Source organism: Physella acuta, unplaced genomic scaffold (genome assembly GCF_028476545.2).
Source record: "Physella acuta isolate Inbredline_101_S28 unplaced genomic scaffold, ASM2847654v3 ptg000111l, whole genome shotgun sequence".
Taxonomy (NCBI): Eukaryota; Metazoa; Mollusca; class Gastropoda; family Physidae; genus Physella; species Physella acuta.
This window is the reverse complement of record NW_026731631.1, coordinates 8233-33702: the sequence shown is the minus strand read 5'-3', so window position 1 is coordinate 33702 and position 25470 is coordinate 8233. Positions and strand designations below refer to the sequence as shown.

The 25470-nt window shown below is 34.3% G+C and overlaps 1 protein-coding gene across 2 annotated transcripts; it reads right to left on the bottom strand.

Annotated features, from left to right (window-relative positions):
• Positions 1–1445: 1445 nt before the first annotated feature.
• Positions 1446–24857, bottom strand: LOC131934549 (uncharacterized). Of its 2 annotated transcripts, none has more exons than XM_059290590.1 (19): positions 24514–24857; positions 22109–22472; positions 21846–21917; positions 12057–12128; positions 11870–11941; positions 11598–11669; positions 11239–11402; positions 10791–11092; positions 10249–10497; positions 9918–10076; positions 9601–9695; positions 9077–9293; positions 8347–8980; positions 8087–8188; positions 7844–7947; positions 7516–7634; positions 7174–7359; positions 6716–6895; positions 1446–6449 (listed from the first exon to the last, which is right to left on the bottom strand). In XM_059290590.1, exons 2-19 carry the CDS (start codon positions 22315–22317, stop codon positions 3944–3946), a joined length of 5514 nt encoding a protein of 1837 aa, XP_059146573.1. In that variant the 5' UTR covers positions 22318–22472; positions 24514–24857; the 3' UTR covers positions 1446–3943. The 2 variants fall into 2 exon arrangements, with proteins under 2 accessions (XP_059146573.1, XP_059146574.1); XM_059290591.1 differs by having other exon boundaries at positions 24683–24857.
• Between the last annotated feature and the right edge of the window lie 613 nt (positions 24858–25470).

Genomic DNA, 25470 nt, shown 5'->3' with positions numbered 1-25470 from the left:
GAAAAAAAAATTGCATTTAATTTTGTTAATTAGTATATAATAAGTAATTGTTAATTATTTTTGTCATCATGACCTTTACACTATGTGACAGCTTTTTTGTTTTGTTTTTGCAGGCATGACAATTTATTGGTGTACAACATTTGAAAGTAGTTCTTGTTTGAATCTTTGTATAGATCTAATATTCATGCTAATAATAGATCCTAATATCAAAACTTTTTTTCCCCTTGTTTCTAGGACATTTGTAAAATTTACTAGACTCAATTATCAAAATGTTATTGTTACTTTTATTGATTTCATGACATGCAAGTATAGCATACTAATATTATTGGTACTGGGTTTTGCTTTGTTTTAAATTGTTGATGTTATCCTTTTGTGTAGCTTAACAATAAAATGAGCAAACATTAGAAGTGCTTTTTCTCATTTCTGTTATGTTGATACTTTGTTAAGAAATGTGTTTTGAAACTCAATTTCTTGCTGGTTCTCATTAAAATAAAGCAACACTTTTTAAACTCTGTTTTGGTAAGGGAAGCACAAAATTAATTGTAATAAAAAATTAAACGGGAAGATTTAAAAATATTAACTAGCTCTGTAAAACCAGTCTAGGAAAAAAAAGGTCAGAGCATTATGAATCTCACTGCACCAAACATAAAGTAGGTGCATTTATTCACAGAACGACTTGTTCAAATGAAAGGGAACTAGAAAAAGAAATAGTCATCTTATGAATTTATGCAAATTCATCTAAGTAATACCCTTTCTAGAATCACACAGAGCCTGTTTCTAGGAAGACTGGTGTGATTCTAAAGGTGACTTCATGACAACAATACCACTCTGGGTACAGCAGAGTAGGATATAATTTGGAGCCTTTACAGACTGAATTGACAACTGATATATGTATGTTATAAAAAATGTAGTTGGTTATTTAAAAACAGAAAAAAATCCTTATCGTAACTAAATTTTAGATGAATATTTTAACAAAGAGTAGGTTTTTTTTATTGTTGATGCAAGTAGACCTCTTCAGCTAACCTCCCTTAAAGACTGTCTTCACATTTACAAGTGATGTAAATAAGAAACCAGAGGTGTACAAAGCAGATGGTCAGCCAGAACATTTTAAAATCAAGCCAGTATAAAAATCTCTAAACTTCAAGCAACAAAAGGAAAAAACGAACACATTTTTGTTACACAAACAAAATATATTTTTCATTCTGTATGTCATGGTAGACTTTATAAATTTTAAAACAACTATGGACCTAAAACTTTATTTACACCACATCATGCTTGAAAAGGTATGTTGAACAAAAATATTGCTAAAAACATTCATGGCTATAATAAACAAGTATACAGACATAGAATACACAATTGAATGTAAATAAATGCAAACTAAGTTGTTTAGAAAGAAGCTACTTTGTTTGCTGCTAAAGTAGAAAAAGTGTTGTCTATTTTTAAAAAAATTGAAATCAAGTTAGTTATTGCTTTCTTTTAAGTTTGAGACAGTTGTTAAATAGCAAAATATTTTCCAAGTTGTTAAGCCTATTTTTAAATCTGTATATCAATAGAATGATGTTAGGTCATTTTTCATTCTTCCTTTAAAATACCTTACTGTTTCACTGAAAATGAGTAGACTATACAACATAAGAAAGTGGAAAATAAGTAAAATCTAACTTACCAGTTCAACATAAAAAGGGTTTCACTTGATTAATTACAATAATATCATTATAAAGAGCAATGGCAGTTAACTTGTTTACATGAACATATTATTTGGATCATAAAATATGAATTCAGGGCTTCCATATGAACAATAGCCAGATTTGACATTAGATGTGGTTTAAATAAATATTACAAATTAATAAAATTCCATTAAAAAGTTAATTGTTTTGATTTACCAAATTTATGTTGTAACAAAAGCAGCAATTAAATTTTTATGCTAATGCACACTTTACCATTTTCTTTCATTCATTAGCTATAAAAAGCAGTTAACTTATTATTGGTTAAAAAACAATTTTTTTTTAAAAAAAAGGCTCATATAATATAAAAAATTTAAGCATTGTACAAAAGTTTTTAGTATATATTTTGTTCGTAGTTCAGTTAAAATGTGTACTGAACATTAAAAAGGATTTAAAAAATAATTTAAATTACAACCAAGCTCAAAATTCACAACACTTGTTAAGATTATACACATTTTATAAAGTATAAATAAACAGCACAGTTTCGTTGTGAGTTTATGAAAAAATTAAAAGCCTTCACTGTAACCTTCTCTAAGTATCACTTTCTCACAAGATGATTAAACTTAGTGGTTACAAAATTCTAGCAACAAACTTTTAAATCTTCATATAAATATTTATATTATTTATAAATTAGCAATATTTTTAAAACTAGTAAAGTTAATACTAAAATGCATTTAAAAGAAAAAACAGGGGCCACAAGAGTGAGACATGTTTTTGCTGAGGTTGTAATAAAATGTATTTGAATGAGCATTCTACAGGGATTCTGTATAGCTAAGTAAAGTAAGGACTTCATTTACTTATTACTCTACCAGTTGCATTAGTTTTTATTTAGAAATCTCCTTTTTTGTCAGGAAAGAAAATTTAGGCCTTAGCAACTGTGGGAATTTTAAGATAATTAAATGTTTCATTCACAAAATCAGGGGGGAAAGCAAAAAAAATTCCATCATGCACAATTTAAAAGGACTATTTATCATTGTAATGCTGGAGCTTATTGCCTGATCAAAAGTAAAATCCATTCATTATCAGCTGTTTCAGCAAAAAAAATATTTCTTAAAATGTTAGAACATTGTCATTAAGAGAATAAAAGCAAATAATGAGATATAACTTAATGATTTTGTTCTTCACCCGTAGTAATAGGATATATGCCACAAAATATCAAACACTGTCACGTCAATTAGTATTGTAAAAATATAACTAAGTTAAGTTTTGTGACTCATGAAAAAATCATGATGGAGGACATTCATCAAAATATATTTTAAGAAACTAAAATGTATGTATAGGTAATGTAAAGATAATGAGCATATGTTAAATACATGACTGACATACTTGTTTTACAGGCAACTTAAAAAGGGACTTTTGTAAAAAAAAATATGTCACTTTAGACTATTGTAATACAGCGACCAATTGTAAACTAAAATTCAAATATACAAATCTTACAAAAAAATGTTTTAAGTGTATTTAAAGATATAAGTTACAAACAATAGATGTTGAGATTGAATAAATTTAAAAAAAAATCAAACTGAAGATGCTGCTGTAAATAATAAAGTGCATTAGCACAAAAAAACAGACAAAAATTACCTTTATTTACATCTTGAAACTGACAGCTCTTTACAAAACTATCATCTTATTGCAAAATAAGATTTTTTCTTTAAAAGGTAACAATACATAATAAAATTATGATATAACTTACAAAAGAATGTATTTATAAAATATCCAGGAAGAGTGTGATATTGCTCTGATAAATGAACTTTTCTAATCAAAATGAAGCTCACACATCTATTCAATACTGTTCAGATTTAGTCAGCATTCATTATGAAGTAATGTTGATGGTCCTTTAGTATCAGTATACATATATTTCATTTAACTGCTGGATGATTTCAAACTGAGCTCATTAAAACTAGAACACTAGTTTCTATATCCTTATTCCCTTTAGTCTATTTATATAAAGCTATGGCTTCACTATAAAGCAGCATAATTTTGATACATGCATTTACTTATTATGTACAGTATTTTACACTCAATTTACAAAATAACATTATCAAGCCAGATATTTAATTTTCAAAATTTTAAAACTAAGTTAAAGTATGATCCTTTTACAAACACACATAAGGGTCATACAAAGTTCATTTTAATCAATTATTTACGAATCAAAGCCTTAATACTTCACTTTGATAATTTTTACAATACAACTATAATGTTTTAATGCATAAATTAATATTATGTTACACACTTGTTTCTTTTTTGTGAAAGTCAGATCCAGAACTCTGGCGAATCCAGACATTATCATCTAAGCTATCATCATCAGAGCTGGATGTAGTGTCGTCATCCGCCATGTTACAAAAGCCTTTCTGAGTGAGACGTTCATATTCACTGGCTGAACGAGGCAACCAAAATGCTTTGTTAGCTAAATCATCACTTTCACTGGCTTGCTTGATTAGTTTGTGCATAACCTTGTCTCTATACATATGGTTAACATAAACATAATTCACTTTAGATGGGCGCCCTTTGAACTGTTCATCCCAACCTAGTGATCGCTGCTTGTTGGTCAGCTTATTCTTATGTCTATCAGATCTGTGATGCTTTTTTCTATGGGTGGGGTCTGAGTGATGATCTGAATCTATGGACCTGGCTTTTTTCATGTTTTGTTGTACATTTTGATTATTTCCCTGATTAGGCTCATAGGCCTGGCTATCTGACAATACTGGGCTGCAGGGTGCATATGTGACTGACCGTCCTGGGCTTCCACCTGCTTGAGTTCGTTTTGGTTTAGGCCTGCTGCTGTCTGAGCTGTCCCCACCTGAAAGTGGGCGCCAGCTGTTTCCACTACTGCGACGCTTGTGGTTGGACTGATTCTGTGAATGTGAGCTGCTGGACCCAGGGCTCATAGATTTGACTTGACGAGTCTGGGATTGGATGAGGTAAGGGGATGGGGGAATATTGAAGGGAGTGGGGTGAGTGGTCTGTTGGGTGAATGGGACAGGGGACAAACTATTCGGACCAGACGGGCGGGTCTGAGTCTTATTAAAAATGTGAGGATTTACTGATACTGGCTGAGAATAAATGCCATAATCAAAAGGATAATGTTGCTGCTGTGAGTGTGCAGGTGGTGGGGGTGAAAAAGAGTATGATGGCTGATGACTAGGTAGGGGAGGTAAGTTACAATGGTATGGATTCCAAGCCACACCTGGATTGACAGGCCTTGGTTGTAGATCACCTTGACTGGACTTGTCAATTTGAGAGGATGCTGCACTCAACTGGTTCTTTGGCACAGAACCTTCTCTCTCTCCCTGACTGAGGGGAGCTTCTTCTGTAGAGTCATCCAGGTTTTTACCATGACGTGGCAAGGTGTTATTATTCCGTGGCTGGACTGGTGTAAAAGCGCTAGGGTGCACCCCTGTACCTAGAGAACCAGCGCTGGGTGAACGTTGATGTTGAGGTAGGTTGTTTGAACCAACAGACTGGTACACAGGTGCATTCACCTGTCCTTTATCTGGAGAAGCTGACCTGACGCCAGGGACCTGGCTGTTCAGCTCTAAAGATATGGCCCCACAGGAGGATCCAAGGATATTCTGTGGAGTGGACTGCTGATGATTATTGATATGAACAGGGATTTCTCGTGAGCTAGAGAAGGACCCTGGCTTAGACGCAGGCTTGTCTTTGAAAGGGAACTGGTTGTCAGTGCTGAAGTGGGTATTGGCGTCACTGCTGGTGCCATGGCTGAGGCGATTACTGAGCTCAGCTGTTGAATTGTTGTCTGTTAAACTGCTGTTTAAATCCCTGTTTATGTCCTTGTTCATCACTTTACTATGGTGACGGTTTTTCTGCCAAAACTTTTTAGCAGCTCCGTTTTGTCTGGGATTGTAGAAGTTGGGGAAACCTTCTTGGGCTGAATTAAATGAAATTTCCGAAGCGTTAGGTATGATGAGGTTGATGTTTGACTGCTTGCTGTTGTTTTTCATGTTGTATGCTTTAGTGATGTTGGATGATTTCTGTGAATACAGAGACAGGTTGGTGTTGCTGTTGGACTTGACAGCACTGCCGTTGGCTTGTGGCTGAGGTGGTGGAGGCGGCGGCTCAGGCTGTGACTCTGTGATTTCCATGGGAGCCACATACTCCTCTGCTGGGCCGCATTTAGCTGCCCGCTTCCAGCTGAGCCAGGAGTCTTTACGAGTTAAACAGAAGTAGAGAATCATGAATAATCCAAAAACAGAACTCATCAGCCCGAAGCTGTAGCTGAAGATGAGATCTTGGTAAGGGATGAAGTAGAAGGGCTTAGCTATGGCCAGAGCACCACACATCCACATGACAATAAACAAAAACAGGATGACGACAAGGGACCTCAGCTGGGTCACGGGTCTCCTTTCCTGGTCAGGGATGCTGACCACAGACACCACCTCCTCTTCTTCGTCATCGGTACTGCTGTGGCTGAACCTTCTGCGGTACCCGATCCCATTATTGATGATGTTTTTGTTGTTGTTGATGTTGTTGACATTACTGTGTGAATTTATGTTGTGAGTGGTGCTGGTATTTGTATCCGGCTGCGATGGCACCAGCTCAATTTCGTTGGTGTGGATTTCATGGTCACTCTCGTTAGCCGCCTCACTGTCTATTTCTGGTACTGATTTGACGATGCAAGAGATTCGTGTGAAGAGAACAAAGTTCCAAGCAACAAGTAAAGCAACAGGAACATAGAAGGCACCAACACTGGGCTCCCATTCAAGAAAGCAGCTGTGAAAAAAAATTATTCAGTTATTTCCAGAATAGTACACATTTTAACTAACATGTTTATTCAAAATTCTTCCAGAATGTTAGTTTTAAATAACTGGGGTAAACACAATGTTTCCATAATGTTAAACATTTTAAAATACATAAGTACAATAAAAATTGTTAAAAGCCAGTTATAAGCTGTATATCATAAACATAAAAGTGGGAATACAGTATCAATTTCAAACAAAAAAAATTAAGATAACTAAAGTGTGTCATTAACTACTCACTATTTATGGCCTGAGTAAAAATTCAGGTTGACAGCAGCAGTTATGCCACAGATAATAACCGGAACACCATAGCCAACAAAGTAAAACTGCAAGATGGGCTTGGGTGGGAGTGGCATGGGACCAAGGTCTGGTGGGGGCTCTGGTGGTTTGTTGGCCTTGATGAACTTTTTATACAGTATGCTGGAACACATAGAAATATGGCCTCATTGAGTTTCTTTAGACAATATCATAAAAGTAATTTTAATAAATATTTATGGTATGGTAAATCTGTCCATTGTTAACACTTAATTTAAATATGGATAAGTTTATTTTTAATCAACAGAAAAAAAATTAAATAATTAATTATACAAAAATTAAGATATGCTAAAACTGTCAAGTGTAAGCTAATTTATTCAGAAAAACACTGCAAACACAAATCTGAATCTATTTTTACTGTGTAGTTTAAAAGTGTAACGTACTTGGTTGCTATTGTAATCCAAAAAACAGCACATAAAGTTAGGTAATGAATACAAATGCCTGCCATTTGACATGGTAACTCGAAATCTGTGCGATTCACTCCAAATATAAATGCTGCCAGTAGAAAAAGTGTACTCAAACATATATTCATTGTTGCATGTTTGATTTTCTTTGGAATACCAATGGACCTATGAGAGGAGAAAAAAATATTCAAATATTGTTACTACAAAAACATTGATTATAATTTTATTCAATGTTCAATACAATATAATTAAAAAATTAATTTCTTGACTGCTTTCAGGGAATAATTACCTATATCCCACTGGGTGAAATTGTTTACTTACCCAAAACATGCAATCAATGTAGTGACTACAATGATCATACAGATCATACAAATACCGCTGCCAACATACAATACTGGCTCCATAGAGAATGCCTCAAGTCTGTATACAAAAGACACATCCTGGAAAGACAAAATATAAGGAAATACTGTAAAAGGTAAACATAATTAAATTCAGCTATTAAATTTCTTAAATGTTAAAACTTGCAACAAGTTCTTAAACGGATGGTTGTCAAATGAAAATAAATGTAAAAATATAATAGGAATTTGTTCAAATTAAGTTTTAATAGACTATAAATACTTGTTTCAAACAAAATGCTTTTAAAGCATACCTGCAAAAGTGCAAAATTAGAAAGATGATGCACTTGAACAACAACAGTTGAGCCATTTTGTTTAACTATTTCACAACCATCTGTCCTCCAGCCACCATATCCATCTGAAGAACAATTTTATAAATTATTTTAATTTCTAAACATTTGTATAAATATTCAAATACTTAAGTATAACATGTGTTTAAAACTAATATTTTTTGGCATAAACCAACAAGTAAAAATAATATTAAATTATTTACACACCAATGAAATCAAAGTCATAATATGCTGCCTTTAAGGGTCTTCTAACATCAGAAACTTGAAAAGTAATTACAACAGGTTCTGGTAAATTTCTTGTTGGCATACCTGAATATTAAAATAAGACACAAACAATGAATTTTTTTTTAAATAAAAAGTTTTTGCAAATTATTATAATACGTTTTGTGAATTTTCAGTTTTAAATAACCAACAGTTAATTTATGTATTTAACAAACGATACAAAACAGTTTTGCAATTCAACATACCAACAGAAACTGCAAGCACTGGAGTAACAACCACCCAGGTCCCCCTTCTGAAAGCTGGATCACTCAAGTCTGACTGTATTACAGGGAACAGTTTACTTGTTCTGTATACGATCACATAAACATTTGTCTTGCGAGGGGGTGTTGGCATGGGAACAGGATTATTCACAGTGCCGATGGGTTTTATGGCGAAGGGGAAGTTTGACATGTTTGCAGGAAAGTTGAATGGACCTTGAGATGAGATATTCAATACCCTGGACAATTTGGATAAGTTTAGCCTATCTAGCTGATGGGAAAATAGTGATGTTGAGATGGCAGAGGGTGATGTGGTGGATTCATTTAGGCTATCTGGAACTGCTTGATTAGGGTAGGAGTTAGGTGAGTAGGAAAACACTGGAGGTTCTTGTTGAAATGATGCTGATGAGAGGGATGAAGAATTCCCTGGCAGGACTGTGTCATTCACTGCTGAACTGTCATTGCTATTCAATACAGTGTCTTGATTGTAGATAGTGGATTCTTCTTCAGGCTTTACTGTTGTAGTTGTTGGCCTTGGTGTTGTTGTTTCATCCAACTCAGACAACTTAGGCTGGAATCTTTTGTTTAGCAATGCAGGGATTTGTACATTTATAGAAGCAGCCTGAAAGACAATGTTTTTTTTTAAACTAAATAAACACTGGAACTTATAAATTATATAAATAAAGGCAACACACTAAAATTAAAGAAATTTACTTACCAAAATTTGAGAAACGTTTTGACTACAAATGAAATGTGTGCTACCCAAGTCTTGTGGGAACAATGTGTAATCTAAAAGGCCACAGCCTAGGCCACTTTGCAGCACCTGTTTTTTATTGAACACAGCAACTATCACATTCTTGGTCAAACTGGTCCACCTTGGCTCCAACATCTGAGAACTCAGCTGTTCATTCATTTGTTCAAACATTCGAACCATCCTGATAAATAATTTTAAGGGTAAGTTCAAGTAAATAGTTATTCTCTACTAATTTGTGACAGTTACTGTGTTTATTAACTATAATGCCATTATTAACTTTATTTTGCTTAATTAAGATTAAGGAGTAAAACCTTCTTGGAAATACTTGTTTTTCAAGTTTGAATGGCTACTTTTTTCACTTTATGCAAATTACACCATTTGTTGTAGGAATAATAGGTAAATATGTAATATTTAAAAACCAACCGATATTATTTTTTTTTTAAAAACTGACTTTAAGAAAAGGTTTAAATTCAGTTGAAGTTGCATACCTTGATAGTGACCTAGTTTCAATTTGAGCCATATCCAAAACATCAGGAGACAAATTGCTAGCATTGCTAATAATATTCACCATCAATGAGGTAACCTGCAATAAAATACATGAGTTTATAATGAATATTTAATTAACGTTACTGCTACACTACAATAACTTCAAAAATATTTATTATTCAAGCATTTTTGAATAATTTCCAACAAATTAGGTGCATCATTCCCACTTCTAAAAACTAAAAGGGTTACCTCTAACATTTAGACAATTTATATGCATGTACACAAAGATAAATTAAAAATATTTATGTTAAGATATTACCATTGACTCTGACATTGCAAATGGCAGTAAATTTGCCATGATTCTTGTAAGGTAGAAGAGATCAAAGTAGTCCATCTTTTCATCATTAGCTTCAGCCAGCATGAATGCCTTATTAATGTCATTTGTCAGGTTTGGAATATCCCCAAGTTCAGGTGAAAGCTGAAGTTTTAAAAAAGTCACATTATAACATCAAAAAAATTCATAACAATAATTTTTTTTTTAAACAGACTACTTTCAAGATACCAGTTTTAAGAGCAGCATTGATGTTAACAATATCTTTCAACTGTGTATTCACTTTGGAACTGGGAAAAATTTTAAATAAAAAAGATACCTTGGAAAACCTGTGAAGTTTTCGTGTGATATTTTTCATGAAGCTACAGGATGAGATGTTCAAATTTCTCCATCTGCCATCTACCTCACACTTGTGGGTGGCCATGGCACCCTTGTCTCCTTTGTGGCAGGGCTGAAACACTAGCAATCCAGCAATGGATGACTGCCAGGTATAAGTTCCCTTTGATGTTTTGTTTGTGACAGCTGGACAACCCATGTCAACTTTAGGTGCTCTTACTTCTACATGAACCTGAGAACAAGGCCAGGATCAATTGCTTTTTCAAAATGTTATAAAAGCATGATTTTAATATAATTGAAGTGTACCTTTTTAAAAATATGGGACAAATACGCAAGCTTTTACAGAAACACTTTGCATGAGTTTTTAAAAAAAAAATTAGGAAAGTGAGCATGCTATCAAGAAACAATTTGCATGCATTTTTTTAAAAATATTAAACAAAGGTATATCAAGACACAATATGACTTAACCTTTAAAAAAATATCAGACAAACGAAGAAGCATTTAAGCAAAAAAGTATGCACTCACTGTTTTTGTAAGATTCCCGCTATCTGTTGACACAACACAGCTCCATTCTCCAGCATGAGATGTATCCAGACTTTCAACCAGGAGATGATGGGTGATGACAGTGTAGTCTAGGTTGTGTGTTGTGTTTACAGAGACACCAACAGTCTTGTTGGTGGTCACCTGGTGTTCACCACGAAACCAAGCTATTTCCATTTTGCCTGGAGCAACTGAAGCGTGGCACTCAAAAGGAAGCTTATCACCTTGAAATACCAGCTGGCTTTCCGACGGTCGAATGTCAAAAATAGCTAACTGCAGACTGTGATCTAAAGAAGAAACATTAACCTTTAAATATTAAAAAAAAATTTTCCATGATCCGTGTACTGCTTTATTAATAATTTTGTTTACAATATTCAAACAATATGATATTAAAGAAAAAAAAAAGACTTCCTTATAAAAAAACAATTCTTACCACAATGTAAATTTTTACGTTTCAATTTAGATACTGGTTTTCCCTTCATTTTAGTGGGTAGTGCACATACAGTTGAGCTTGGAATATGTACATCTTGCTGTTTGGTCCATTGCAAAATCCACTTGAGATGACAGTCACAGCGCAGATAGGGGGAACTAAATTCACTGGGTAACAGAAATATTTATTGTAATTAACAACGAGAAGGAGAATTTAATAAAGTTTTTTTTTCAAATTAGCACTGATTGCAAATACTTAAGGGAATTATAAAATAAAAAATGATAAAGCTTCAAATGTGGAATAAAGCACAACAAAACCTATGTGTAGTCTAATTTCAGCGACTACAGAAATAAGTAACTTACATGTGCTTCATTGACCTCAGATCATTAAAAGTTCCATCTGGGATGACAGAGATCTTGTTGTCTGATAAATAGCTTTAAAGTAGAAACATAAACGACATGCATAAGAATATTTTTAACATTTCAGAATAGCACATTTATTGTAATATTCAAACATTAGAAAAAGATACAAAAAGTAACACATAATATTGTATAAATAGCCTAATAGTATTTTTAATGTTACATGTGGAATGAAAAAAGAAAAACAAGTTAGTTTAATCTCTGTTTTTACTTACAGCTTTTCCAAACTGGGTAAGCCTTGAAACATATTACTATTGATTACTCCTATGGCATTTCTTGACAGATCCCTTTATATATGAAAGATAAGTAAATTTATGTAAGTGGTTAGCAACAGACATTTGTCTTTTAAATGGGACACATAAAATACAATGCCATCCTATAGCAAATAAAATGTAGACTTACAATTTTTTCAGACTTTGCAATCCTTCAAAGGCTCCAGCTTCAATGATTTGTATTTGATTTTTACTCAAATTTCTGCAAAAAATAAAAATTATTATTTACTTGAACTATTAATTGTTTTTCCTTAAAGGCATTTTTACTGAAATATTGACTGTTATAATAGAGAGAAGAGTTTACATGTTTCACTTGTACTCAACTCCCACAGACCAATGTTTTTATAAAGTAAACATGAACCTGAGAGAAACCATCTGAAGGAGTTGATGTGGAGTAATGAGAGAGACAACAGAGGAGCGGTGGCAAGATAAATTATACAGAACATTTGTGGTGTCATGCTAGTCAGGACAGGGACAGGTGAGTGATACAAAGGTAATAGCTTTCTCAAACTGTTCTATTCAGGGTGATAACTATACTAGCTACAACAGACACATTGTTTATATTTCTTTTATATAGGGCACACCAGATAGGTCATGTCAACAAATAGATTGTTGGCTTTTTTTAATTACAAATTTAACTGATTTAAGTTTCAAAACAACCAGGAATGATTATCAAACCATTCATTCCTTAATTATCTTAACATCTCACCCTAGAATTTACACTAGCTAGCTGGGGCTGAAAAAAAATATTACAAATCATTCTCAGCAGTGATTTTAAAAAAAAATTCTATGCCCCCTTTGTTAGCAGCAGGGAGAGTAAAATGTTAATGTTACCTCCCTGCCAGACAGTGGTGGGAAAAAATTCTTTCTTCACGTTCAGAACATGACAAGCAGACAAGCCATCTGACGTGTTACATCATGTCTAAATGACACTTTTTTTTCTTCACACCACGGGACTACATAAAGAAGGTTCGGTGGCTATTTCTCCCTTACAACCAATCCTTTTATAAAGCAACTGCACTATGCATTTAACTTAACTTTGTAGAGAAATGCAACTTTTTGCACCTGTTTAAAATGTGTATTATACTGCATTAATGATTCGTCAAATGTATAGGCTAGTCGGTAGCCTAGTATTAAAATAGAAATAGCTACTCTAGTACGGCGGTAAAAAAAAAGCTGTAAAAAGACGAAGAAAAAAAAGATAAGTAGATTGTAGACGAGAGACCAAAAAGGTCGGGCTAAACGGCTACCATAAATATCCGAACTTGTATCGACCTTTTTATCGTCGTCCCCTTGAGTCCAATCGATGGGTGGAGGCCGGGGAGGTACTCGGCCACTCGAGCATCTTCTCTGGTCGTCAACGGCCCTAAACACTTCTCTAACGTCCTTTCCGGCTGGCTTTCCCGCTTCACGAAATTGGCGGTGGCAGTAACGGTAATTGAATTACGGACACCTCAACACGATGAAACGTGAATTACGTCTGGGAGAGACCGCATAAGAATGTTAAACGTATCCTACACGACTATGCTCTTTGGAGGGCTGTGCTGTAAACTCGGACCATCGTTGTATTGCCGACCAGCCCGAGCGGCCACCTTGACTGAGTCACGCCCGAGGGCAGTACACCCCCCAACACATACGGTAACCTGACACAATGTTTGCTTTTGTTTCCGCCAAAGAAGGTCGGCACTCGTGGGCTCCCCTGCTAGACAAACACTTGTCCCGGTCTATCTATCGGGATATTTCTCGCACTACTGGTCTCTAGTATCGAACACATGGGTCTGTGCCTTTGCTCATTGTTGATCAGTGCCAACAAAATATAGGAACACGAGAAGTAATCAAATTAAAACAGTGACACTACAGAGGGGGAAAAAATTAATTTTAAAGGGAAAAAATAATCATTGAGTCAACAAACAAAAACAAAGATCTAAACTAGCGTCTGTTTACATTGAAACAGGGAACTAAATCTTAGCACATGTAGGCACAAACAAACTGACACGTGTGTGAAACTGGCGTCTCTTTAGAGTAAGAGCAATATTAAGATCTTGGCCTCAAGTACTTTAAAAATAGCAGGTACACTCGGCTTTAACAGCATTGTTGTTCTAGTGAAAAGGTGTGGGAGTAGCTGGAGCCAAGTGCTGAGAGATATGACATTTTATTCTCACACCTACAAATGCCGGTAGGTAAATCAGGTTTTCTAGGAAGAAAAAAGGTTTTATTGGGGAATGTAACCAACCTTTAAAGATGGGACAAAGGATAGCCAATTTACTCTTTATATATAAGTAATAATACTAATACACGTATTCTTGTCATATTGAAAAACTATCCATTCAATAAACAGAAGGTTCAAATTAAATTATTATTCGCAGCCACGCCAAAATTCAACTAGAGCTCATGAATGTAGGAAATAAATAAGAATAAAGCGTTCCATTATTTAAATGTGAACACCAAGCCAAAAACAAGAGCCGCGTAGTCAGTAATGAAAACCCCACCGTGAGCCGTATCGCACTAAAAGTACCAAGAAACTATTGAGCTCGTGTAGGCTGGAGATACCCAGGGAGCCGTTGACCTGTCGCATACAATCAAACACCATTATTGTATGCATAATACGGCCATAATGACGGTCATTTAGGCTAATGCTTCATCTCTTTAGGGAGTATGTGGGTACAAAGAACTCCCAACAAGATTTTAAAAGTTACCTCATTATATACACGGACTCCCGGTAAAACTTTGAAAGTTATCTAATTAAAAACACGCAGCGACACTTCAACAATGATAAGTTAAAAAACGTGTTCTCGATCACACCAGGGGATGGAGGGGTTGACACAGTAAAGGTCAAACACAATGTACCGTTTCAACTGCGGGCCCCCGACAAGACAGATGCGACCGTAAGGTGAATAATTGGAACAATTGTCGCGACCTTTGTACAAGTGTCAGCTCTTTGACATGACAATGGCACAGCGTAAACGAATGACCAAGGCATGTCGTCTACTTCAGGCATGTCACATTTTACGAGGACCCCACATGTGGCCGTCAAAATAAGTATACTTCTACACATGGTCAACTTTCAGCAGGGTTCAATGGAGAAATAAAGATGCGTCGGTTTGAATAGATATACTAAACAGTGGCTTAGCTACCGTAAAGCTAGCGTAAGCAAGACATAGGGGCCCAATGCACACAGGGGCACAAAAATCCTAGCTACGCCACTGATACTAAATAACACTTGTGAAAATGCACCTGCTTTAAATATAAACTCCTATAATCACACACACACCTTCTCAACACATGAAACTTATGTACACTTCTTGATCTTATTAAAAGAAAGCGAACGGCTATAAGCCTTTATGACGTCAGTTATAGCTCCCAAATATAGCTTAGGTCAGCTCACAAATTTGAGCAATGCATAACTTGAACAATTTTAAGTGCGGAGAAGTGGGGTTACCTACGGGCTTAAAATTAAACGATGAAACTGGGCCATCTACCATAATTTAAGTAGAATATACTCAAATACGTCTAGACACAATTTTGGCGGACATTTTCTTGTTAAAACCTTTTTTTTTTTAAATATCATCCTTGCTATTTAATGCATTTCGGCCACCGCCGACACAAATGTAAACCAACATTGTAACCTACCATTCATAAAATTGGTAAAGAAGATATGTTTAAACAATACGTTAATGCCGTGCACGTACTGTCGGCTAGAGAAGAATATGCAAGAATGGCACAGATAAGTTGATAAGAACTTGTTTGAGTGAGGTCGAAGCATTACGTTGTACGGATGTATATCAATTTGAATTGTTAATGGGTCCCCGGGAAGATAAAGCTCGCTACCTCACGCCACCGGCTGAGATCAATACAAGAATAAATCAAAAAGATTAACATTATTACGCTTGTGGTATCACGCATACCTCACATAATGTCAGTGTATTTTTGCCCCCCAGCCCCAACCAAAAGAAAACGCGCGGTTATTTATTAAAAAAATCTTAGTTTAGTCTTCTATTTAGGTTACTAGCTCGAAGTTTATTTATTTTAACGGAAAATACATTTCAACTCTACTGTCAATAAAGAATGAAGTCGACCCAGAACTATTACTCTATGAGCAAACCATTAATAAACGATGTCATTGTGGTCTATAACAAGTACTCGATTACAAATCCATACGTGATGCAATTTGTATTGAGTAGTGAAATTGTGTATTTTTAGAATTGAACTCATTCTCCATTTGCCAAGAGAGATAACAGCTGATAGGGAACAGACTTTCCTTGCGTTACGGTGTCAAGGAAAGAAAAAGGTGAGGGGGATGAAGAAAAAAAAAGAAGAAAAAAAAAAAAACCTCGGCTGCTGACTTCTCGGTTGATTTTAATCTTTACCTGTTCAGTCCGCCAACTTCCCCAGGGTCAGATACAGCTGCGCCTCTTAGTTTCATAGACCAACCAGGTACAGGAATAAACGGGATGAAAACGAGCAAGGATAGCAGAAACAGAAAATAGAATGGGGAAATATCGACACGATAACCGTTTAGCAGCTAAATGAAATGAAACGCTCCCTAACTAAGGGAATGCTTCAGAATAGTGACGGATTGGACGTTTTGTATTTGTACAGTCAAACTATTTAAAAAAAAAAACTCGTTCGTCATTTCAATCAACCATTCGGGTGAGACACAAAACAATCTATTAGCCCATGAAGTACCAATCCATCTTACTTTTAAAGCAAGACAGAGCAATGTCAGGTAAACCATCGGTAATGTACAAATAAATATTCGCTACCGGTATAAGTAGCTTTGCTTCTGGTTTTTTGCTTACCAAACATTCTCATGGCTCTATTTTAGCTCTTATGTGTTTGTTTCATTCACTTACTTCAAAGGCAACTATCATTTAGTATCATCTGGTTGTCATACAGGGAAATATTTTTTTAATTGAAAGCCCAAGTTACGGGGGTGGGGGAGGTGTGTAAACTAAGTGGTGTTACTCTAATTTGACCAAATTTTAACCTGAAAAAAAAAACCCCACAAAGTTGGTATATTACAAAGAACAAATTGGGTATCGTATTAGTATGACACGTGCAGTGTATTTAACACTGAGGTTTGAGCAGTATAACAGGGGATTCACCTGAAAAAAAAAGTTCAGCGTAAAATATGTTTAAAATCGGTAGGTCCTAACATACTTTTACAAACCCGGCATTTTACGCGTGTTTGGAACTCACTGTACATTTAGTAATGAACCTTATTTTTCTTCTGGTGAAAACCCCCCGACTTGTGGGTGAGATCATTTCCGTGTGTAATTAGCGCAACTTTAAATATATCTCGCGGCCTAGAAAGAAGCGGAGCAGAACGAAACTTACAAAGCCAATCGTATAATAACAGAGTCGTATCCCCGTTGCTCCAAGGCTATGCTCAAACGCCTGTGAAGCTCGTGTTAAGAATAGAAACGGCTACATTTACTTGGTTCACTTCTCGATCCCCATTATTCCGTTAACGTTGTTACCTCCCCTCATGGAAAATACAATAGAACAGAACGCCCACCCGTTCTCTGCTTGAAGTGGGGGCTGTTAGACCCGAAATATTTCAACACAATGCTCTATCCATCAAATGAGCAGATTTTAACTTGTACACGATGGCTAATGGAAATAAATATTGGGACGTAAAATAAAGGTGTAAAAGATGAGAAAATACAGGGGGAAAACATTATTTTACTGATAGAACTATTTGGGACCAGTACGAGTCGACTAAAGGAATAAATAGGAATAAAAACAACATGAATAAAAACGCTTATCACCAGAACACAAACTCATCGTAATCCTCGGTGCGACCCCCTCTATTGTTTTAAGAAGTTATTTTGTTTCTAACTTCAATTTCACGTTTGCCATTAAATACAGTTATATCATGCTCTATTTATAGCAACGTGAAAATAAACACAAAGAACAACCTTTTTCCCCCCTTATATTATAACTTTTTTTTTCTTTCGTGCGATTTTGTACCTGAGCGAGCTACGTCTAAGATGCATGGGGAGTGGAGTTTACAACACCTAGAGCCATGAATATAAATAAATATAATTACAAACATACGATTTAAAAGGCAATCAGGAATTAAAACGTTGGCACGAAACGTACATAGTATGAATGATATTTTTAGAAAGTTTAGCGGATTTACTGAAAGTTACATTTTCAATTTCGTCTTCTGTTATGTTGTGTAGTAAACGTAAGACTAAGTGTATAAACTTTTTGAAAAATAGACGGGCAACAACAGAAGGCCAGGTAATAAAAATAGCATGATTCAATAATTACATATCTCGTTATGCTGCTGAACATAGGTGGCGCGCATGCTTGGATCAATCCAAAGCTAAACAAATTATCAATATATTAGTTATAATGTAGTTTAGTGATTTACAAAAACAGCAGTGCTAATTATAATGGTCGACATCGAGGCGCACGTACCAGACCTGCATATTTAAAAAAAAAAGCATTCAATCCCTGTTCACCTTGTAGACATAAAACTGGCGCCATTGTCTTAGTACATTTTGCGCAAAGATAGCTCCGGAGTTGAAGGGAAAATGAGCAGGGTAATGAAACTTTTTGATCCTAGTTACACTGCTCAAGTACTTCTTTTTGTTTCACCAAGAGCAGCGAGATAACACAAATAATGAACTGATTTATCAAGCTGCTATAGATTGCACAGTGTCGTTACGTTCTCGGCGTAGTTTTTTTTTTAGAGGTGTGGTTTACACCCACAAAAAAATCCGACGGGTACATGTATACATTCAATAGATTGAGTCGCTATTCGCCTCACACAGCTACCGTCCTATCGTAACGGTGGTGGGTGATATAGGTGCATCCATTCTGTACAATATTACCATGGTGAGTAACTCTAAGACCCAGGTAGACCGATGTTTGCCACCTCCTATGTGCTCATTACAGATGAATGATAGGAGACAAGCTCATTTACTGCGGTAAATGAGCCGTGCGAACATCAAAGGGCCGCCTCTTTGTGAGTTACAAATACTCTCTCTGCTATAAGCACAAAAGTAACTTTACATGGACTACGAACGTGTATACAATTTTGACGCACAGCTAATTGATGACAACGGGGTTCAAAATGTAAATAATTTTAGCGCACCTAAAGCATATCACCACACCCACGTTTTTTTTTAATAAACATATGACGAAATCACATGGATTTTTTTCAACCGGTTTTAAATCACCACGCAAAAACTGAAACGAGGTTTTTTTAAAATATATATTGTTAAAAAAATTTAATTTGAGAACTAATCCAGTCGTAGTAACCTTTTTTTTTTTAAATGTATCAGCCTTTAAGATAAATAAAGACCAAACCAGTAGAATTTGAAGATGCATAGTACAGGATCAAACGGCTCCTAGCTTTTTGAAAGCTAAAAAAAAAAACCTTTTCGGATGGAAGGTATAAACTAACGCATTGGAAACACGTGTTTATCTCAGCGTTTTCATGGTAAGGGAGAAAAGAAGCAGTAATGAGGCACGCACTATGAAGTCAATTCCTTTCTCAGCGGTGCTTGCCTGGGTAAGCTCCAATACAAGAATGTTTCCCATTTAGTAATGATAATAAAGGTTGTTAAATATACAATTTATGTTAGTTCCTTTGTAAGTCATAGGTAAGTAAAGAAGACAAGGGAAAGGGGGAGTACACAAACAAAAATTAGTGGTTGATTTAAAAAATACACTATAAAGCTTTCTTCACTTTAAAAAAAAGCGATTTAGACAGATTAAAGTGCGTGTCCTTAAATTTACGATTTTCCGTGTAGATTTGTTTAGATAAATTGATAGTTTTCAAAAACAGAAAAGGTTATGGTGCTATATGCAATTTTCTATGAGCAATTTTGATGGAACACATCACTCCTACAAAGTCAATCCATCGTTCTTGTCTACAGATATCTTGACTCTGTTGTAGACGAAGCCCCACCCAAAGAACACGCGAGTACAACGCCTAACTCTTAGCGTCTACCGTCACTAAGTAAATATCTAATGTGATCGCAGACACGACAATACAGTAGGCATATTGTTTTTTTTCTATGGCTACAGAGTATACTCTAGTTCTTAAGGTTTGATAAAAGCAAAATATAAACTCAACACAGTCACAGCTGGCGTTCATAAAGGAATGAAAACTATTACTAGATCTAGAACTGATATAAGGAACTAGATCTAGGTAAAAAAACAAACTATTGTAAGTAGAAACGTTAGTTACTGGCATATTCATTATAGCTTTTATACCACTGCCCTCTATTATTACAGGTTACACCAACTTAAAACAATTTCATTCTCTACACCCTGGAATAAGCTTGAATACATTATTTGAAGATTATTTAATTCTATTCCTTGTCTGTGAGTTATGTCTAAAATATTGCCTGGAAATGTCAGTAATGCCCAAATAATAAATAAAAATATTCAAAATTCAGTTTGTATGTCTGAAATTGTTGTGTCTCACTCTTGATGTTAATGGCCATAGCTGCTCTGTTATTTCAAAGTGAGTTCATTTTATATTCCAGATGAATGCAAACGAAATTGTGTAACCTAATGGACAGATATATTAGACAGAAAGGAATTTTTAAAAACTCTGGACAAAAATGATTTAAGGGTTCAGTATACCAAAGCAACCCAAAATCCATGTTGAATAATGTTCTATAAAAATGCAGAGAAATTGATTCAAAAATGTATTAATAATTGTATTAAACATTAGCACACTGTATTTTTATCTTTCCATTAATCTTTTTAATTGCTGCCCATTACAACAATGCATAGACATGCATTATTTATTATCAGACCCGTTCAGAACTCAGCCAAAACCGTCCCTAGTGGTACAACCTTGAAGAGGCCAGATGTAATCAAGCCTAACACTTTATGCTCTGAATTAGCAGAGCTCAATCTCTTTTTTTTTAAAACTTGTAATTTGAACATATAAGGAGCAACAGGATATTTGTGCAAGATGGAAAATGAGACAGCATGAGTCATGCTACTGTGATAATCAACATAACTTTATAAAACCACCTGGTAACAAACTTTCCCCTGAAGAAAATATATTGTGACCGCTTGGCCTTGAAATTACTTATAAAAGTTTGTTATACAATTTCTTATGACCAAACAGCTTAGAAGGAACATTAACTACTTCTAATAGTTTAGGATGACAAGTTGGTGTTGTTTCATGTTTATATGTCGACCCAATAACGTAATAATCATTTCTTTCAGGGTGTATTCAACATAACTTTAGAGATTTGAGTTATCATTCTAAGATTTTACTTAATAATATTCAATCACTTTAAAAAAAGCTAGCCTCTAGGAAATTAAAAAAAACCTCATATTTAATGGGCTCAGTAAAATAGTTAAAATGTTTTTAATAGATTTACATCAGTAAAATCATAATCATGGATTTTATTTTTCATATACTTTTCATATTTGTTTACTGCATATGAATAAGAAAAATCATGCCTTATAAATTAATGTATTAGAGTTTTAAAAAATTCAAAGAGGAGCGAAGATGTATGGTATGAAAATATGGTAGGCCCTACATACCTATAGAAACAGAGAAATGACTAGGTTTAGTGCTAGGACTAGGGCAACCTTTTATTTAGTTCCAACACCATTTTTCTTATTATTTCAGTTAAAAATATAAATGGTATTGCATTGATATTCAAGTTATATTGTATTCTTCTACTCTGATAGTGGACACAAATGCAAAACAAATGCTGTTTTGATTTTGAGTAGTTGTTTGTTTATTTTTTATTAGAGGGATTATTAGTCATCCAAGGATCAGGTAGTGAACTCCAGTTTGAAGTAAGATATTAACTAAGTTTTGATTTTCAGGAATGACTGTCACTAATGAAAATATCTACATCATTTCTCTGCTTTTAAGATAGAAGAACCAAAAAATGAAGTAGTCTGTAGAATAAGAAATACTTACAGTTTTTGAAGACTGGAAAGTTGAATGAATGAGCGTTGTTTTAAAACAACCAAAGCATTGTGAGCAAAATCCCTGGGAAACAATAAAGAAATATAATAAGACTAAAATAAGGCTTGCCTCTCAGCATGCTATTTATTTCATAATATACAAAACTAAAAACTGTATACAATTTTGTCAAAGAAAAATAAAATTTCATTACTAATAGCTATAGATAAATAATGTGTGATATAACTAATGTAAAATATATATATTTATTTACTCACAAATGAACAGTATCCGGAGGAAAGTTCAAATTCGCCAGGGATGTGAATGGAGCCACATGATGAGTGCAGTTAACTTTCCGACCTTTCTGTGACTTGGTTAGCATTGTGCATTGGCATCCAGGAACACAGGCATAGCACCAAGAGAATAAACTACCCGTTGTAATTAGTAGAAACACAAACACATATCCTTTTTGGGTCAGCATTTCCATATTTGAAAGCACATTCCCTTCAATACAAATGAAGGTTACTCCACAGATGTGAAACTTTGAAATTATAATCCAGTAGATGTGTTATTCTAGTCATGATTTGCAGTCATCTAACCCTTTTGGTGTCAAGGAAAATGAATACAATGAAACCTTCCTACCTGGAATAAAATAAAAGTAGATTATTTTGATTAAGTTAAAAAATCAGGTAAAGAATGTTTGAATATATAAACGCGCTAGCATAAAATAAACATTTTTATTTTATTTTTGCAGTTGCAGTATTACTGATATCATAAGGGTAATGTAACAAGCCTAAAATAAGCAATACACAAAATTATTGTTTACATTTTAAATTCAAAGAAAAAAAATATGAAAAGATTTCTAAGTTCTTAATAACATTTAAAAAGCTTTTATATGCACTATTTAATGTGAGTAATTTTAAAAGAGGACTATCTTCCCCTAATTATTCTGTGGTTAGCTCTCAGGCTTGAAAACATAAGTGAATACAAACTCAATAACAATATAAATTATAGATATTCACTGTATATATTGTATATAGAAGTCTGTATTATTTAATGACTAATTTAATACCAAAATAAACTGAAAATGAGACATTCTTGCTTTGCCATTGGAGAGCAATTTAACTGGAAATTAAACATGAAAAACAGATTGTTGTATTTTATTTAATTTTATTAGGTCTAAGCTAACTCATAAGGGTTCAGCCTACTAGCCCTTTTAACCAAAACTTTTAATGTTTAGATGTAGGCCTAGTGAATTTTACAGTTTATTAGGTAAAATGTAACTAAAATTATATGAATAGTAGGCTGATATTCTTATTTGTTAATTTACTAACAACAGTACACTCATACTGCTTTCCTATCACAAGTAAATTTTCTAATTTAATTAAAATTAATCAGACTAATTAGACAGAACTGATAGGCCTATACTACTTAGTACATTTTAAGAGCTGATTAGCTTACACTAAATTGTGTATCACACCATTTATTTAGTGACACACCCCATTTATTTTAATTATTTTTAACTTTCTATGAATTTCATGAAGCGAGGCTTAATAACCAGTAGGTCTAGGTTTGGTAGGACATACATAATACATAACAATGATATTCACTTCACAATTTGCTATATTTATTTCAAGTTTTAATTTTTGGATATTGGACTATTTAGACTTTAGACTTTTAGTGTAACTACTTGGAAATTTTTTTTTTGCCCCAGTGTCTCCACTAGGCCGGCAAAAGAAAGTTCTGCGCATGGGCAGTGACCTTAATAGCCGAGCTAGGTTTACATCTAGGGTTAGGGTTATGGCTAGGGTTCTGCTGTTGTAAACACACGCATGCGCAGTATCGAAAACATCGCTGTGAAGGCAAGTTGTAGTTTATCTCCATTGCGCATGCGTATCTTTTTCCGGCTAGAATTGGCCTATTAGTAATTATAGTTTTATATAATCTAGATCTAGCCATCATAGTCATAATGAATATTGTATAAGCCTATAGTTAAGACTTTTAGCACTGATTATTTGCTATATTAATAATATTAGGTCTCACATTAAATCTGAATTTTGACATTTAGTAAACTAATTAGGCTAGTTATAGATTATCTAGTAATTATAGTTAGATTTTGATCAAGCAGCTACTGTTGTTTACGCAGTTGCAGTAGAATAAGTTACTTTTACTTAGTACAAAAGTTACTAACTCTCCAGACTCTAGACTTATTCCACTATTCTAAATTCTATATCTAGATTCTAGATCTAGACATAGAAACTCTGGACTTGTAGTTCATTAGTTTAGTAGCTAAAATAGTAAAATTCTAATAAATCATCATTCCAATTCATCATGTTCAATAATAATTAAATAATAAATTCATTCATCATTTTTTTCATTCTCATTCAAACATCTAACATTCTAGATTAGATCTAGATCTAGAATCTAGATATCTAGATCTATATCTAGATCTAAATATCACTGAACTCTAGATCTATTAACCAGGTTAATAACTTTATTAGAAATGAATAAAATAAAACCAAGCCTTTATTTCGTTTCTAGATCTAGCACTCGTATTGAGTATTGACTCACTACTCTTCTATGTGGAGAATATTTTTAAAAATAAATTTACTCCAGCCAGCACTCGCACTCCAGCCAGCACTCGAACCGAGCAGCGCAAACAAAATAAAATATAAAAACGTACATATTTCTCTGCTCCAAGGAAGTTATATTTCATGATGCTACCCAATTCACAGTCAGGTTTATTACAAGTGTTGTATATAATCCAAAGTAGAAATACACCAAGAATCCACCGCTACATAAATGCATAATGAGATTGGGAACAAGTTGATTCTCAATCCCTATCTTTTTACCGAGAGAGCCATCTTGGTTTTGGCTGGTACTGTGACGTCACGTTTGTAGTCTAGTTTTCTGAATTTCGATTGGTTGACTTGCTCTGAATAGACAATGTCTAGGGATTATCTAAATTCTAAATCAAGAATTTTCAATGCACTGTTAGATCTATCCCTAGAGTCTAAATGTTTCATTTTATTTTAATTTGATTAATTAAAATAGTTAAATGTTAGATTATTTATTCATTAAACAGTTAAATACTTACTCGATCTCGTAACAGACCTTTATTGAGACCAAAAAAAAACAACAAACAACAATCTATCAACGAAACTTCTTTGAAATAGGCCTTATTTCAATATTTCTTGATGTCCTAGTTTATTACACTTTTAAATTTTTAAAGCAATCCATATAAATTAAAGATAAAATACATCCACGAATTTTATACAAAAAGATTAAATATTTAATTAATCTCCTTCACACACCGGATCGTGCGCAAAGTTATGTATTGCGAAAGGCGCATTGGTCGTATGCATGGGAATTGGGGGGGGGGGGGGGGGGGGGGGGGTAAATTTGAAACTTCCGAAGAGTGCACTTAAAATTTCCGGTGGGAGGGAGGTTGACACAGGTTAACAAAGTATAAAAATGTTTGTCCCCCCCCCCCAAATAATTTTAAGGAAAAACTTAAGCTGTTAAATTACTACGAAACACACAATGTGTGCTCCGTGACAAAAATAAGAAACCCATTCACACGCATACACACACATTTCAGAGTAGGTATTTAATGTCATATGGGCCCTATGGACGATTG